The 19,603-nt window shown below is 35.7% G+C and overlaps 1 protein-coding gene across 3 annotated transcripts in view; it reads left to right on the forward strand.

Moving 5' to 3' along the window:
- Window positions 1–19,603, forward strand: part of LOC113501806 (dystrophin-like) — a 357,412-nt gene that overhangs the window by 268,137 nt on the left and 69,672 nt on the right. For all 3 annotated transcript variants that reach the window (XM_026883066.1, XM_026883067.1, XM_026883069.1), the window contains one exon: window positions 15,190–15,362. In XM_026883066.1, the coding sequence (XP_026738867.1) occupies window positions 15,190–15,362 (173 nt within the window). The remainder of the gene's footprint in view (window positions 1–15,189; window positions 15,363–19,603) is intronic.

Here is a 19,603-nt window from a genome sequence, read left to right on the forward strand (position 1 = left end):
TGAGGTATTGTGGTCATATTAATATTTATCGTCGGACCATTGTCTTTCAGTTTTCACAAACATAATCTAACCATAAGAAGTTCTATTTAATACTCATTAATCTTAATAATTATTATTTAACTAACTCTACGTCTGATATTAAGTACTTTAACTTCTTAAACGTGTTAAAATCGCCTCTTTAAAATAATTTTACTTTCATACTTCAGAAACTACAAGAAAACGCTGGGTAATTAAAATGTGCCTGAAAACAAATCTCTTGAACAAATACATGGTACTTTAAGTACCGGAGAGGCAAGGCAATTGTCTCTGGAACATCGCCAAGACAGACAGACAGTACTACTGTGTCTTACTTAATAATTTATTGTTTGCTCTCATATCTTCATAATGGCTAGGTTTTTGTTTCAAATTATCTATCATAATTATATAGTTTAGTTTTAATGTAGACTGGACCATTATAAATAGCATTGCAGATAAAAGCACTTACAACTTTGCGAATTATTTTCGAGATGATTGAACATAAAACTACTGAAGAATCGAAATATTCCAACTCCCATGCAACGCCACATGTTGTTTTTTTACCAAACCGTTTCCAACAAATGACTATCAATGACAGTCAAAATTATACAATAGTTTTACGGTTGAAAAAAATCTGTGAGCACACATAAAAATGTACCTTAAGTAGTATATACTAGGTACGAGATCTCTTTTCAAATTCGTTAAAACACGACTTTACGCATCTCCACTAGTCCCTAGCCTAGTCTGTGTACCTATGTCTGAGTAGAATAGATATAAAGAGATACTACTTACTATTCGCATTTGTAATTATAAAATTAAAAATTCGGACAGTCAAACCGTAGAATAGCATAGCATATATCTCGCAAGTGACTCCAAAATAATTGATCATCGACTTTTGTCTCTAAACGTACCGAGTTTCCCAGCCTGAGCTCCGGACAGGACAATCCATCTATATTTGTACATTCGTTATCCCAAAAGCCACAATAAGAAATTAATCTGCCGTAGGGGATTACACTCGAATTTATTTTCTTATAAACTGGGATTAAGGACTAATAAAGGATCAGATGCGGCATTATTATTGGAATAAAGCTCTGGATTTGAGGTTCAGAATATGATAATTAATTTATCTATTATTTTGGGTAAGCTGGAGAGATTATTTTAATTATTTTGGCTTCAAATGAATTTAGATTATTAGCTTTGTAACTTGGTAATATTTGAACCTATATCGTGCTAGTGTTATTTACTGCTTAGAGACACATCAATACACACAATGTTTAAAGAAACGAGTTAAAGCGTCTAATACGTTTGCTATATGCCGACTCCACACAATTGTTTTATCGGACTTCGGTGTATCCATTCTCTGTGATTTCAACGATTTCTTACTAATTGCAGATTTCCTAATTAATCACAAGAGAGTTATTTGATTAATAGGCCTCTGATGCCGTCACAGGGGGTATAGGAGGGGAGGGGTTGAGCAGGGTTGCAGGCGGTAAGACCATGATTTAGCGATTTCACTCAAAAGACGCCATTCCCGTTTAGGTTTTCAGCGGCTAATTAATAAGTAGGGAAGTGTCAAGTTAGACGTTAACAACTTGAGTTATTTTTTACTAAGAATCTTTTTATTATAATTTTCCTTCGCGAAATAACAAGCAAGCTTCGCGCTGTGACGTCAATTATTTCTCTGCGATACTTAAGAGCCCGCCGTATAAAACGGTGCCAGAAATAAGTTATAGCCAGTACTTATCGTTTTATTTTAGACCATTACTTTTAAAAGTCGCCGCCAATTTACAATTCGTATTCAACCTCCGCTTTACCACTGACACAACTCTATGCGTGACGCCCGCTATATAATATTCTTGCTTAAGAACCCTAAGTAAATTACGTATTCGCCTTTTGAATAAGCCAGCCCCGAACTCCAATTATGTTAAAAGCTAATTACGTTAAAGTACCCAGTAATTATTGAACAGAGAAATCGGAGCATCTCTGAAAGCTAAATAAGTGAGCAGGTATAAGACGAAAAAAGTAAAATTAACCCTCAAATGCGCGCCGTGAACACAAAGTATCAAATAAAACGAAAACCCTGGACACCAAAACCGAATACACAATCAAAGTGAGTGCCAAATAAAAATTTGTGAAAACATTACGAGTGATATCCAAATGGAAATGGAAAAAACCAGCTGATACTGGGACGTACGGAGAGTGGAAACTGCAAAGGACTTCACAAGGCCTAAGGCCACAGGCCAGCGCCGGGACATGGCCTGGCCGCCCCCGCAGTGGCCTTGCGGGGGCGAAGAAGCACGGCCTTACGGATGTGTGGGAAAAATTTGTTACCAAAGGTGTATGTTGGGGTTGTGGAGGTGACTGGGGGTACAGTGGGGGGTTGAAAGTGGACATTGACAGTTCGGAGTATACGGGTTATAGGTATTGTTATAGTAAGCCGGGCTATCGGCAGCGGACGCAGTCCTGCGAGGACGCCAGGTTCATACACGTCAACTTTGTCTTGTTGGCCGAGGTGAAACATTTTGAAAAGGTGAGTTTTCATTTCTGTTATTTTACGTCTCTGCAAACGGAGGTTTTTTTTAGCGCTGAAACATTTCAACACACATACTTTCAATGCCATCTATGTCTACGTACAACAGTTATCAACCCAATGTAATATCTAATCCTTTGTCATCAAATCATATTTTCCATCCTGTTTACACAAACATTGGTCATTTACACAACAAACGTCAACTAAACAAGAGAATCACATCACTAACATTACAATAACCTAATCAAACATTAATTTCATCCCTTAAATATTCACAAACAGCCCAGCCCTACTTCAAGATTCACGATCGAATTTCAACCCTAAATTGTTGAGGTTGGGTTGAAATTGGTTCGTGGCCGGTTTGTAGGTGACTGTAATTAGATGTAAACCAGGTTCAAAGCGTGACACAGTTAGGGTTGAATGCAGGTGGAATCGGAGGTATTAATTAACTTTGTCTCTAGGAGGGAAAGCGTGATGTTTGAGTCGTGAGCGAAATATAGGGCGGGTTGAAATTAAGTATGACTTGAGGAAAGGTTTTGGATTTCCTTGTAGTTAATTTTCTTCGTTAATTGTAAGGTATGCATATTAAAACGTTTTTTGTTTGCCTGCTAAGATATTTTGCTACTTTATCATTTCGGTATTTTTATTGTATCTTGTGATGCTATACAAAGCTGTCCATGAGCTGGAAACAAGAAAAATAATTTATTTTTTCATATCAGTGTCCAAATTCCTTTTAAATCACTTCAGAAAATAAAAAAAGTCATAAAGTTACTAACTAGCCAATAGGTTGAGGTTTACTCTTCTCTTAAAACAATAGTTCTTCACACACAACTCACGCACTTCTGGCCTCCTATAACACAATCTTGACAGCATCAGATCCTTGTAAAGCGGGGTTCACACGAGCACATAAAACATGAACCGCTCTTATCACTGGCTTTACATACTTTTCTTATCGCCTACCAATGATACGGAAGCGATGATAACTTTATAGAAAAGGGGTTGTAAACTTGAGGGGTTTTTAAATAAGAAAACAAAAGACTGCTTTCCTAGATGGTGTATCTGGCATGTGTATTTTTTGTGCACGTTATAATAAAGGAAAGCATAATATAGCTAAAAGGTAAATAGCTATTGATTACCTTCTTGGTAAGACAAAATATTCTTGAAAAAATGTATTGTGTTAAAATATGAGAGTTCAAAAGAGAGTCCTTTTTTAGGAAGACGATCATACTGATATGACAATTTAATAAAGAGTTTAATAAAATTCGGGTTCGGTATAATAGTTTTGGCGGCAAACTGTACTTAAACTCTATATTATCGTTTTGCTTCCTAAAATCTGACAACTAAAACATCCAAACAAACTCAACCTCAACCTGTCGCAATATAATCGGCAACCCAAATTAAAGATACAATTAAATTAAGCAACCAATTTGAAAACATGATTAATCCCTCGCCATAGGCTGCGGGGCTAAGCAGAGATACAGCGTGTAATCCAGTGAGCAGAGACGACAAGCCTGCGGCGTCCACTTGATTGAAATAACACGATTAGTCGCCGCGACCGCGCGCTGCGACCAATTTGTCGCATGTACCGTGTGGACGCGACGAATTTGCGTTTTCTTGTTTCTTCGCTTTTTGTGTATTAGTTAGCTGTGCGAGGTTTCGAGAGGGGTTGAGTTTTGCGTTTGTAGAATTTGTTTATTTTTCATAGGGTTTTTGAAAGGATTATTTGGGTAGTGCGTTTTCTTTTACGGAAGGTTGTGTTATGTATACATATACACATAAAAAAATAATCATCATTGGCCTAGCCTTTTTGCATAAAGAAAATATCACTTAAAAAAACCTCTACCTATCTGCCCTAGAATTTTCCATAAAAACAAGCCTAAAAAATTGCTTTTCACAATAACTAGAGTATTGTTCATATGCTTGACTAAGATGCTTTCCGACCAACTAACACACAATTAGTAGAAGTACTTAATAGAAACAAAATTAGTAATAGTACTTACGACATAACACACAATTAGTAGCACAATCACAACATTACCGACGACATCTAGTAGGCACAATATAATAACACTAGCTTATTTCAGTACCATCAGACTGAAAAGTAGCGATAGTTTCAGCGGATACAATTTATATCGGAGTTCCTGAAGTGTCAGTATGCAATAGTAATGCTACGTGCAGCCTCTGAAAGACGTGGCTGGTATTATACGGGGTGGTATAAAGAGGAGTACAGAAGTATAACGCCCTCTCCCTCTATATGTGATTGAGACAAAAGCGGCATACACATATAAAAATGTATCAGTTGCACTGTATCTACATGTGTATGCATATTTATTTTTAATAAAGTAACTTAAAGTATCTTGTCGGTCAATACCGTAACGTTTTAAAAGTGCATGGAAAGCGGCCTACTTTAAATTTAGTTTTGATTTTTTGTAGCCTTCTTAATTTTGAATTTATTCCGCAAAAACTAGAACAAAATTTAAGTTATTTTTTTCATTAATTAAGGCTATTTCGTCGATGTAGTACCTTAAAAAATTCATTCATTCAGACATTGTATTCTAGACGAAGATTATTGAAATACACTTTTATTATACTAGTAATAAATAACAAATAAAAAACATATGAAAGAACAAACCGCGAACAAGTCGCGAAAATGTAATTTTTTTTTTGACCAATTTATTAAAAGCACATTGGCATTTCTGATTGCACATGCTATGTGGTGCAGCCAGACGTTAGCGATCAAGTCCGGGTAAAAAGACAGCTGAAGTATTAGTCTTACTGAAGACGTTATCTAAGAACCGGGGAACCGGGATCCAGGGTATCATGTTTGATGTGTCTGAAGAGTTGCGCTCTTTTAGTTTCAAGTTGTACGATATTTTTAGCGTCGGGAAGTTTTCTATGTTGTAGATGCTATTAATGGTGTGGCGTTTAACTTTTTGTTCTTGTATTTATTTGAGAAATGCAGATTTCGGCCTAACAGGTACAGTCAATAAGTTTCTAACGTTGTTTCAGGTACTTCAAAACCTATGACCATCACCAAAAATCGAGACCTTTCTATAAACAATGTTTTTGTGATTTTTGATTGTTTGAACAAAAATCACAAAAAAAGTTGTGTGCTTCCACATCATTTTCTTTATGACACTGATGTCTTATATGACTGATGGCCAAAAGCCTTTGGCCTTTCCTTCATTCTGCCACTTTTTATAAACCTAATTATTTTGCTTCCTGAGACCTCCTAGTACAAATCATTATCTAACATAAGAAGAGGTATTTTTACAACTATGGCTGATGTTTTACAAAAACTAAAAACAGGAAAAAAAATTACGCCTGCAATATTCTAAAAAGTATCAAAAAATCAGAACCATAACACTACAGAACAAAACGAACCAGCCAAGTGTACAGCAGATGTAGATATTGGCCTCCTGCCCACGCCACAAACTGCAAGATAACTTATCTGCTATCTGCGAAGACGTCATCTCAACTGTGTCCAACTTAGTTTGCAGGTGTACCTTACCCACTTCGTATTTAAACGTTGGATGCTAAATTAAATTCATTTGGAGTTGTGACGTCAGAGCTTGGTAATTTCGTTGTTAGTGCCAGTTATAATGGCGTTGTTGGGGCTTCCACTTCATTAGGTAGTTTAAGGCTTTCTTGGTGCAGTTTAGTTTCTTCTCTTTCTAGTGCTTATTAACGTAGATCTTAACGAAGATTTTTGACTCTCTTTTGGAAAGAAATGTTGTTGTAAGTAATGTGCGATTTGGATTATCGGTTTTAATAATCGGTTACTATATTCCGATATTATTATAGTCTATCCCGTTTGGCTCCTCTGTAAATTCTTTTATTTTGTTTTCTACAAAAAATATCACAGGTTTCACATAAGTTCGTTCATTAACTTTTGTGTAATATGTGTTAATTAATTTTTGTTGCTGTTGTTGTTATGTGTTAATGAATTAATATGTTCGTTCATAAATTTTTTTGACGTAATTCCCAAAAAATATCACAACGATATAAACAGCTTTGAATTTACATAACATGTTATCATTTATTTCATAATATACTTTTTCGAATACAGTACAATTTCTCTTTAATCCTTCCGTTGACCGCAGACTAACAACTCAAACCGTTGCACATACAAATCCTCAGTCTTTTGTTTTTCAATTAGCCTTTACAAAGCAGGACTGAGTTCATTATGACGGAGATAACGCTGCAACAGACACACATTTGAACAGAACTCTATAAAGAATTCCTCTAAACCCTTGGACTAAACGAACCGCAAAGTTAAATCCGATGTTTAAAAAGAATTTTTCAAATCGATGCAATAGGTGAGCACAGAACTAAGACTGCTGTAAAATCTACAAAGGCACTACGTAGCGATTGAGTGAGCTGTGTTAGGGATGTCTTTACACGGGGTGTGTTGACATCATAGTATTTTATTATATTTTCAATATAATTTAGGTAGACATGCTAAAGAGCCACTTCAAATTTCGATGTCGTTGTAGGTATAATTGTAGAGTTGTAAAAAGCTATATTTGTTTTTAGTTCTTTCATTTATGTGCATACAGACGCTCCTTACTAACGCCATCATTTATAATAAATGATTAACTATTATTATTGTTACCTAAGATAAAGTTTTCATGCAAATGAAATATCCAGAATATGAATGAGACCTTAGATATATGATGCTCGTTTACCAAAACCCAGTAGTTAGATTATCGATTCCTATTCGCTTTCCGTTCCTCACATACAGTCCACGCTAACATGAATATTGCCGCCATTGTATACAGTAGCACAATAATTTGTTAGCGCAGATTCTGCATCGGAACCCGGCGCCACTAAGTGTGGGCGCACCTTAACTCGGCTCCATTGGAGCGCAACCGCGACGGTCGTTATCGCAGGTGGCCGGACCGGTTATATCCGCCTAAATCCGGTTACAATCCGGTTACAACCCGGTTACCAGTAGGGGATTACTCGCTTGATCCGGTACCCGGTTTCACAGTCGTTTGCAACTTGATTTATTCACTCCGTTGTACCAAGTTTTTTTCTTAATGTTTTTTTTTTCGTTTCGGTTTTGGTTTTTACTTGATGTATATAGGTGTGTTTTCTGATGGGTTCCGCTGGGGGTGGTTTAAATCATTTTAGATTGGGTTTGGCTTAATGAAGCTCCGTCCAAACGATTTTGGGGGAAGGTAAATCAAATTTTGTGTGTAAATCAACACAGCGTTGAATTTTAAATGACATTTTTCAGCGCGGCCATTTTTGTTTGTTTATTGTGTTTTCGCCATTAATACACATGGCTATACCTACGTGGATGAAATTTATTAATGCAATGTTTATGTTTGCTCGGGTTAATGATGATTATAATTATTTTTTGTTTAATTAATTTGCTTCCATAAATTCTACCAATAATCGTTTCCATGTTAGTGAAATAAAAGTATAGTAAGTATGCTTATGTTTCCAAACAGTTTTATTTGTTCAAAATCATTGTAATCCTGCTTCAGAAAGAAAGAAATAATTTATGAAACATTATTTTAGTTCAGCTGCACTATTTACTGATATTTTGAACAACAGTAAATTTTTATTTCATATAGTTTGATACAGTATTCTACTGAAAATACCTTTTTAATGCCAATTGTGATGATAGAATAATTTATTTTTCACGTTTTGACATTTAAATCTCATCATGTCAATCCAGATTACGCATAGAGTGTACACTTTACGAAAATATGCAAAATATGTGTCATTGTTAACCCCCCTAGCTTTTGTTCATCACATTAGCTATTCGAACCGCGTTTAGATCCTAATCAAAAGCCGGGCAATGTGTCTGGTTAATATGAAACTCCTTAAAGCGTATTTAGACGAGGTGAAAAATATCGCGCCCGAAAAGATATGACATCAGAAATTCAAAATAAATGGGAAAAAATCTAGTAAGTTACATTAACAACTACATTAGGTAAAAACTGTGTCGCAACTGTTAGCATCTGCCTTAGAGGTAAAGAATATTCCAGAATAGTTAATTTTAAAACTTTAGCTAAACTGAAAGAATACGAAAAAAACAACTTAGAAATAAGAAAATTTAAAAAAATTGAGATTGATATCATTTTAAAACCGGTAAAACTCTGGTATCTAAATTGTACATCATGACTGGCAATATACCGTTCGTCTAAATCAGCCTTAACATTTGCCTACTACGCGACTTTACCTTGGTATTCGGACCCCGGGTATGCGGCCCGGGTATGAAGAGACCCGGATATGTCGGCTTCGTTAGATGTCATAATTTGTTCCGGGACATGGTCAGACGTGTCGCGACGAGCTTTGAATAGTTATTAGTTCTGTGTATTAAATAATGTAACTATTCCGGTGGTTTGATTTAAATTAGGGATTAATTGGGGTATGAGTGTGAATTGACGTGAGATTAAATTGACGTTTATGCGGGTTTCTATTGGATCTATGGAGAACTAAGTACTGGTAATATCTTTTGGTTTGGAAGTTTGGACTGATCAGCTGATAATTTTTTTTCCATGGTAAGACACAGACTTCGTAAACAATTAAGTTACAATGATATGTAACGGTCAATAAAAATACATATATTTTCTGGTGATTTGTCACTTATTTATTATTTAGTGCTTCGATCCATAATAAATATAGATATACTCAAGTTATCCCGTCTACAAGCCTTAGTTTCAATGATAAGATTGGCAAAGAAATTAAATATTTAACTTTTGTAATATCCGTACTGGTTCGCGTCGTATCTCACCATGATTTATTTGTTTCTAAGGCTTGATGAAACATAATCTTAAAACTTTCTATTTCAACATTTTATAACATTGCCATTTCCTTTTTGTATTTACTTATTTTTTTGGAATAGTGTTTCTTATAAGCACTTTACGTTCCTCTTAGAAACTTGAAATTATCTTAATTTACAGTCAAGTCATGTTCTGTAGAAACAGTCGCCTGTCTTGTCTTTACCATCCTTCAGATTTCAATATATTTATCCTCAAATTCCGAATAATCAAAAATGTGAAACAACACGACCATAAATCAAAACACTTTCCGAAGCGCAATGTCGAACAACTTGTAACAGAAGCTCAGGTACTTGTTAAAATAATCTGTTTAAGCGCTCCACTTAAAGTTTACAACGAAGGAGGGTGTAATACAAGGAGTATTATATTATGAAAGTATCCGCTGCAGTAGGCCGGCAGACTGTATCAATGTAACGATATCGCGGGTTATCGCGCACCTGTGCCGGACATAGAGTAGGGAACAGAGGGGTGGCATTGAGGGGTGGAGAGTATTATGCCTAACACCCTGACAGTGAGTGTTTGTTGTATTTGGTACGTTTTTAAATATGAAAATGTGTAAGAACTTCGGCCGAGTTTAAAGTGGTTGGATATTTAGAAAAATATCACATGTTTAAGCAGCTAATTTAGTGTTTTTGTAATGACACAACAATGTTCACGGCATCTTTAATAGATGATTGTTATAACTATGCTTGAAAAACTTATTTCCCTACAAGCTTTGATATAAGACAACAGTGATTAAAAAATTATGTGCCTTATAAAGTAGTGAAAGAATAGGAAGCTAGAAATTGAAGCTGAATAACAATATGATGCCAAAACATACTTTATTACGATTACTCATGAAAATAAAACCGGTAGGTACTTAGGTAGAAATCTAATAGAAAAACACCCTCTGTATAATATTCTTTGGTAATAACAAGCTGAATAAAAGTACTCCAGTAAATCTGGCAGGCAATAAATCTCCCAGGACCAGGTAAGACAGGGGAAGACGGATGACCCCCCCCCCACCCCCCCACCTCACCTACCTCACTCCGGGCGATATCGTGAAAGTGATGTTTAAATTAAATATCGCGAATAATGCAGTTTATTAAGTAGTTTTATAGTATAGATATACTATTATACGGTGAGTGTGGAAGTTGATTGACAAACACGTGAATCGTGATTTTAGATAGAAGTTCGTTGATGTATAACTTTCATTAGTCTTTGACTTCTTCACCGAAGTTTTCTAAACTATGTGTGATGATTTGCGTTGGCGTGGAATAAGGGCCTAATTTCCTCTTCTCACAAAAAGAGACCATGTGCTTCTAAGAGGTCAGTTGAAATTCTAAGACACTCTCTCACACGTCACAAACAATCAAACGAAAGCCAAACCAAACAAGAATCGTCACCAACATCAGTTTCAAACAAAGACTCGCAACAAACCGGATTTACGGTTTAAAATAACCGGCTGTTAACCGCACCGGTAATCACGGCACAGGCCCGAACAGCCGGACAATACAAACGCTTGTTTGTAGCGATTTTTAATTAATCTCCGATTGAATTTTATCGAATTTTCTCGTAAACGTGAATGATTTATAGAGATATCCGTTGTGATTTTAAACGTTACCTGTCCCTGTACTATGATCTGTTGAAATTGATAGTGGTCGTCGTGCGAACGAGACGCCGCGATGCGTAGCCTAGGGAGCCGTCTCGCTTGCACAAAGGTGACTGTTATGTGTGTGGTAATACTTGAAGATACCGTGGTACAGGTACTGAAATGATTCCGTTATGAATACTTATTGACAGATCAATTCGAGTTCCGTGCTTCAACGGTTTTTTGGGAATCACTGAACCGTGTTTAATGAAATTCGTTTATTTGTGAGTGTGTGTTATTGGAGATTTTATTTACAATTCATAACGTATAAAAATATTTTCATCTCTTAACTATTAAACAGGTAATTTCAATAGCATATTTGGGAGAGTTTACACTAATATAATTAAGCTTGTAACATCAAATAATATAAATATCGTGCGCTATCGTATTATTAGAAATTTTAAGCAAGTTTTTAGTAAAATAATTACATAATTTATTCATTAATCATCTGAAATAATAAATTATTCATGAACATTCTTTTAGTAGGCAAGCCGAGCGCGAAAATATAAACAAGACTAAAAAGCCTTGTAAAAACTTCAATAAAAATTTAATTACGGAGTTCAAAACGTTTCTGTGAGGGCTCGAAACTCAGAAGTGTAGTAAATTATAATTGTTTTACGCGTAAAATCGTGTTGTAAAATAAAGCATTGTAACTTAGTTTTAAGTTAAAATAAGTTTGTTGTAAACTGCCTCTAGGGCTGCACGGCACAGCCTGTTGTTCCCATGCTGAGTACACTCAAGTACTCAAGGGTAACTCTTTTTGAGCGACTTTAAAAATAATGGTAATCTCGAAATAACTTCATATATTTATCACATGAACTAATCACTTACTTTTTTGGACCGGGTCTTTATTACGTATGTTTTAAAACTGTCAGTCATTTAGTTGGTGTATAAGAACTTCACTTTAGACCTAAGGTCAAAAAACAGAAAATTAAAAAAGAATATCACCGAGAGTATACTAAGTCTCTACATTCAAATGAATTTATAATATTTGTATGTTATATTTCAAAAATTAACAAACTTTTGTCTTTGACTGTACCTACTTAAAGGGTTTTATATGGCTGTTATAACTTGTAAATACATACGTTAAAAGGGGTAGAAATTGTGCTTTTTTACTTTGGTACATACGACTCTGTTAATATTTTTAACATATATGCATTTTTTTTGCACACTTAATGCCTAGTTTAGTTACTCTTTTGCAGTCGACAAAATCAATTTAACCCTTAAACCTTGCCTCGATAGCAAAAATATATGAAAAACAACAATTTACCAAAAAAACACGCAGAAAGTCCATCCATGCCATTCAATTGTTTGCCTATTATTCTAACCGTCCATCATTTTTATAACCTGCAAACTCTAATGACATCGAATCTCATACTGTAACAACAAAATTAGCATGACAACACAAACTAATCGCACAAACACCAGCTGATCGGACCCTCAGCGATTAACCCTTGCCTCCACAAGAATAACAAAGGGAAATCATTGTATTAAAGCGCCCTTATTATAATAAACCCTTAATATTATTAAGGGTAGCTCGTGAGGCGCCGATAGCTAAAGTAAACAACATCAATATTGCTTGGGTCCTTTGTTTAGTGGTGTGTGTCATTTTATCGATACTTTGCCTTATCGATAGTATATGTACTTATAATATTACGAACTTTGCGGAAAATCGCTTCGAAATCTATTTTTGAGAAAGGAATCGGGTTTTTAGTTTTGGTTCCCATTTATCTTTATCAATACGCAATATTTTGTAATAATATAAATACGGCAAATAAGATACTATAAGTAATAAGTCACATTCTCATCAATTCGTCTAAAAATAAAGATTCTCTAGTTTTAGACTTTTCTACTTGATTTCTATCATGCTTAATAACATCCAAGACCCTTGTATCAATACACCTTCCATAACCCAATGAGGGCAATCAGTTTCTAAGATGATTTTAAAATTGCACTTATTATTTTTATCATCGATAAAGACGTCGATACCGTCCCATCCCTACGTTACTTGCTAGACAGGTAAGCAGTGTGCACAGTCCTCAACGAAGCTCATTACCGTCGTGTATTGTGTGCTAAGGCGTATTAATATTAGTTAAAGTGGGAGGTGTGTAGGGACCTTCATAATTACCCTGCAATAAGGCGGGGGCGTTGAACCGGGGGTATGTTTGTTTAAAACATGATGTGTCATTTCTTGCTGTGATATTTTCTTTGAAATATGTTGAATGTTTAAAGGTTTTTTTTGGATGGAGGGTGCGTGAAAATATGTCTTAAGTTCATTAGATGCGTCTTTATCTAATTTAGATAATATCGATATTCTTTCTGCAGCTGCTATAATGAATGATGATTTTTTGTCATCTCTGCTAAATAATTTGGTGCCATAAATAAGCCCGGAATATTTATGAATCAATTCCATGAAAAGTTAACCTTATATTTTTTAAATTGGCTTTTCCATCAAAATCAAAATGTAATTATTGTCAATAGGCTTAAATAGGCATTTAAGAATCTTTAAGTCATAGATCTGGTTACGATATCCCAAAATAACATTCCCATTGTGCAGAACTCCGTAGCAAAAAACTCAACAGAATACTCTAAATAAACGCTGATACAGTTAACAAGTTTATAAATAATATATGCCATAAGTATGACCCTAAATATTTCTTCTACAACATACTTAACGGGACTTGAATAACGCCGAGCTGAAACTTCAGAACTTCACACGTAAGCAGTCAAGCAGCCTAACACCCCTGAGGGTTTCCCATCAATCTGCTGAACCCAAATCAAGTGAACTGTGTCCGAAGTGTTTGTGTAACTTGTTAAACGGTTATCGGATTAGCCTCCAAAGGGAAAACTATAGTAAGTGTTGCTTCTTACCCGGCGTACTGACGTAATAAGTGATTACTATTGTTATACCATTCATAAAAGTGTGGACTGTAACTAAAGCGAGATTTTACCATACCTACTGCTAAAAAAGATTAAGTTCTGTTTTTACCCCATATCATTAGTTAAGATTCAATTCGATTTATTTAGTCCCAGTGTTTATCGTTGAAGTATTAGTACAAGTTTAATATTTAGGTTACATAATACATCGATTATAACGTACGTTTGACCTGCCCTTGTCAAAAATTCCTATCTAAGTACCTAACATAAAGGCATGACCCATAACAGGCTTACAAACAACTACACACACAATTTCCAAGCCAGACAGGACTAAACGCACATCATTATAACACATAACTCTAAACACCACACGCGTTTTTGTCCCAAACTAAATCCGACAAACAAGCGTCCGACCTTCTCAACTCACAAAACCTCGTAAATCCCGACAATTTAGTAAAGTTACCGGTAAATGTGCAGTAACCGTAAACTCGAACAAATGGCCCACTGTCCGAGATACCTACGACATGTTCTTATGAAATCACAATATGAATAAAACATGGCGGAAAGGAGGGGGAGGATATATTGCACTGCGGATGAAAAGAAAATATGATGGTCGATGGTCGATGCTCCTGCAAAAGTTCATTATGGAAATGGATTATCTATGGTAACATCTCGATTCGATTCTTAATTCAACGAGGTATTGTTCCTCTTTTTCAGGAAGTATTATTGGTTTTCTCTTACCGTAGTCTGATCCTGTAAAATGGTTGCGTTTTATAACGTGGAAAATAATTTATAGGCAGTGACGGAATATTTTGTAACTTTTAATCGTTTCACGCTTTATTCAAATTGTTTATGGGTTATTTTAACCGTGTAATAAGAATTAAACAGAAAAATATAAAACATAATATATTAGCAAAGAAAATAAATGTGATTCTACATTGATTTGAGTAAATCGATTTCAAACACCGGCTAATAGAATGCTAATGTATGCCCATCAAGACATCCACTGAAGAATTGCTCCAAAATTATAACCTAGTGAGTCACTAACGCGTTTCACATCTTTTTAATGTGACATAGTCATAAAGAACTCGTCTTTACCCCTTGGTTAGACTGGTTGTCAAACTTTCAAGCTTCTGACTATCTGTAACGACTGTCAAAGGTGTAGGAATAACAGCCGGGCCCCACAATTTAACGTGCATTCCGAAACACGGAGGAACTCGTTATGACAAAGAGGGTCACCCATCTACGGACCAATCGCGTCAAGCATAGCTTAACCTGTGTTCGATTCACTTATGCTGTATGCGGACTCCATCACTAACCTCTTCTTCTGATTGTTCCAGGACCTCCAATCTGAGATCGAGACCCACCGCGATGTGTACGCGTCGCTCACAGGCACGGGGCGCCGCCTGCTCGGCTCCCTATCCTCGCAGGAGGACGCCGTCATGCTGCAGAGGAGGCTAGATGAGATGAACCAGAGATGGCATCATCTCAAGTCCAAGAGTATGGCTATCAGGTTAGTAATTATTGTTTTGAACTGGCATTTTGTAAGCATTCACAATGTGCAACGTTAGAATAAGAATTTTAGAATCAAAGACGATCTGATATTTTGGTAGGAGCATGGCAAGATTTGCGCTGTCGTGTTGATTTTGCCTTTTGCTCTTGGTAGCCCTGGACGAAAATCTGAACATGACTTGAAAATAGTCAGACATATGAGAAGCTCTGTTAAAAGAGAAAAACTAAGAGTTTAATTTGTTTGTACCAAAACAAATCAAAACACAAAATAAAGGTACAATACCGCACATATCTACGACAAAAATATCTAAAGTCCTAAAAAAACATGACAAAACAAAACGCAAAAAATACACGTTTATTTATTTGTAGTCGGACATTCGCGCGTTTTTCCCGCCAAACGGCAATCTGTCATTCAAGTATGACGTTTAAAAATGTTTGTTCGGTTACGTTGCAGTGAAATGAATATTTTTGAGGCTTTCATGCCTTTCGGGATCCATTGTGTAGTAACAGGGATGTATCAGTGTGACACACAAAGTGATGAGTTGTGCCTATCATAAAACACAAACGTTTAACGTTGACATCTATACAAAAGTTGTTGTATTTAAAACATGACAGCAGTCTTTTGAATGTGAATTAATTGATGCTAGATTAAATGGTTTACAAATATTGGGGTGTTTAAAATGAACTGGAGTATATCTTAATACCCAATCATCTGTGCTGAAAGACATAGTACAGCCTTTTCCAAGAAAACAAATATTAATTTCGAAAAATATTTTGGTCCTCCCATATACCTACCATATATTTAAATCAGCCGATGAAAATTTTATGTTATGTCCAATTTCCGGATGATATAATAATTTCTGTACGGAGAAGCACAGACTTGAAACTCAATCTCATTAAAACTGCGATCCTCCACAATTACAAAAAAACTTCATAGCTACAAATCAGAAAGCTTAATTAATAAATCAATGAATATCAGTTACATCGCCGTCCACCAACCCTCCGCCGCCGAGCAGGTACTAAAACAATCAATACGCGGCTTAACCCAATAACTGCCACGTTGCCAGCGGCCATCGCAACTGCGGCCGGTTGTTAAACCTATTACGTCACTGGTTACTTTACTTAATTGCTATTAATGTACTGAATTTCGTATCGGTAAGTGAGATGCCGTGGTTCGTGCAGGTAGACGTGTATCTGGGTACATAGGTAGTATCGAGTTGTAATGAAATTATGTACTCGTAGAAATGTGGATGGTATAGAGATGACGATTGGGTTTATAAACTAAAAACCTATTTATTCCGTCAGCAACGTTAAAGAAAGCTTGACTTTGCCCTTGAATAAAGCTCATGTATTAAGATACAAGTTATATCAATAACCTAACTGGTACTTGTAAATATATTGATAAGAATTTGATTTTACAGTTTCATTATATTAATACTGAGGGCAGTTTAACCTGGCTCAATATCTGAGTGCTGAGTCAGAATCTGAATGAAACGTAGGGTGGCTGTGTTTGTGATAATAATCTTTTCATATTTCATGAAGCACATATCCACAAAGCTAAAGTGGATATCAACATTTTTTCAATGACGTGCAGGAATTTATTTTTAGAATGTTTCAACCATTCTCGGTGTCATGCTTATTCAAAATCAAAATTATATGTGCAACTTTATTCAACACGTCTCTTTCAATATTTTTAATAGAATGTTTGCAAGTTCGGAACAGTTTAGAACTCTCTCGTCCCCACACGGGCGCGGCGATGTTGTGACACTTTGGAAATTAATTCGCGGTGTAACGAGTTCCATTCTCTGCGCTTTTAAAGTTTTCTTAAAGGGAATAGTTTTGATAATAGGTTGTTCATATTCATAATTATTTTCGTTATTTTGACTCAAGGTTATCTACACTAGTGAAAATATTTTTAGAATAGTTAAAATAATTTAAGTCGATAAATATAAATAGTTAGATGGTGCCACAATGGGCGGTCTTTTCGTCAACAGACAACTTTTGGGTGGATTTCATTAAAAAAGGAGCAATAAGTAAAAAAATCCGAACTTTATCGGTGCCCTTATATAAGTTTTCAGTTAACCCACCTAGCAACCAACCATTATCAAAAAGAACGACCCTTATTTCCAAAATAGCAAAACTTTCTAAAACTTCAACACTAAAATAAAATACCTCTTGATAACCCTATAAAACGCGACACGTCTAAAGCTTGAATTAACCCTCAAAACCCGCACATGGGACTTTAAAAAAGTTCAACGTATTTGCAGACGTGTAAAAACGACCATTAACTGTTATTTATGGGGAACGCATAGGGCACACCACGTGGTGTAATAAACGAAATATGGTGTTTAATAAGCGCCTGATGGGGGTTTGTTTTGGGCAACGATTAGGTAATTTGCGATGTTATGGCTCTTATATGGCGTTGTTTTAATAAAATATATGGAAACAAGGTTTACCACCTTTGAGTAGCTCATTCAAATGAGAAAGGTTTTTGTAATCATGGAATCGATGAAACACGAAAATGTGTATTTTATGATTGTAAATTATAATAAAATTATCAATCACATTGTAAACATAATCATAGTATTACATTATTGTATTCAAATTTAAAATAGCGCACCCTGCAAATCAACTTTATTACTCGTCTACCTATCAACGCCTAAAACCCATCAAAGCGAACCTTTAAATTAAATACTTAATCATTGTTTACAATTCAAAACTTTTGACAGATCTCAGTCGAAGCAACTCAGCTGTTAAGATACGTCATTAATAACAATATCCGCGCTTAGCAGCCGGCAATATTAATAAAATACAAGTTGAAATACTTGGGATACTGCCCCCGCATCAGTCAAAACATTCGGACTGCCGATGCCGGGGCATTCCCGGCACTTCTATTAAACTAAAAATGGAATTCTTCCGCGCTAGCGTTAAAAGGGTTGACGGGACTCAGGGTTGTCAATTAACAGAAAATTAGATATTCACTTTGACGAAGGAATTTATGGAGAGAGTAACTCTTCAGTATTATTTCAGGAGGTTTTCTTGACAAAAGGCTGTAATATTAACCGGTAATCGAGTTTGTAGGTGATCTAATGTCGTTTTGTGAGAGGATATTGGCTCGGTTGATGAAGTGTTTGGACCGGATCTATTTGGCGTTGTTTATGATTTAGGACGATAAAGGGAGGCAAAGGAAATACATTGAGACGTCGTTCCGCTGTTTGATTCAGCTCTGATCAGATTATGAAGCGGTAATGTCTTCGGTTCGGCCTAGTATTGGAAACTTTACGAAATATGCCATATGATATATGGGTTTTCCGCTATAGTAAATAGTTATACCTAACTAGGTATATATTACCTATGTACCAGTCATCGAAACTAAATGAATTATGTTTCAACGAAAATTTCTCGCCTATTGGAACTAACATAAAGGCCACTTAATTTGGTTTGAAAATATAAGCGAAAATAGGATTTATACAAAAAAGTGCCGATCGTCGACTCTATAAATAATACTTCGGTAAAAAATTAAATTTTCGTCCGTGTTACGGTCATTTTTAATAAAGCTGGCATTTTGTATGGCGGGCCATGAAACCAGCGGGGATCTACAAGCGAGCGTATTATAATAAAAACAAATTATGGCAACGAATGAAATACGATGTCTTGAGAAACTTGCAGGCCGTATATTTTTATTCGAAAATGACACGAAGTAAGGTTTGATCCCAAGGCAAGGGAAGGAACAGTGTTACTTGTTGTTCTTTCTGTAAATATTAAAAAAAACCTGGATTCCAAATATTGGGAACTGCCATCGCCAACGATCTGTGATCTAGCGTTGTGTAATGCTCGAACCTTCCATATATAGAATAATTTCTGCGCCTAGCAGAGGGGCGCTTAAAGGCTGAAACTATACTAACGCCTAAACAAATATTAAATTAAATAAACAAGCTAATTTCAACCGCTTAAGTTTAAGCAAGTTCTAAACCAGTATAAGATACATATTACAAAGCGCAAAACTTAAATAGAACTCAAGGTAATCGCTAAACTAAGTTTACTATTCAAGTTCCGTACACAGTTAGGTAAACACAGAATATGAACACTCCTTGCAGCTTGTATGCTCGTGCAAGCATCCGTTTGTGTAATTTCTTGCAGTGGCTGAAGCAAGTCAAGTCAAAGTTTTGAATGCCAAGTAATAAATGCACAAAATTTTAGTAAAATAAAGCACCAGTATTAAAAGAAGCAAAAAAAAGTAAG

The sequence above is a fragment of the Trichoplusia ni genome, chromosome 16 (assembly GCF_003590095.1).
Source record: "Trichoplusia ni isolate ovarian cell line Hi5 chromosome 16, tn1, whole genome shotgun sequence".
Lineage (NCBI taxonomy): Eukaryota > Metazoa > Arthropoda > Insecta > Lepidoptera > Noctuidae > Trichoplusia > Trichoplusia ni.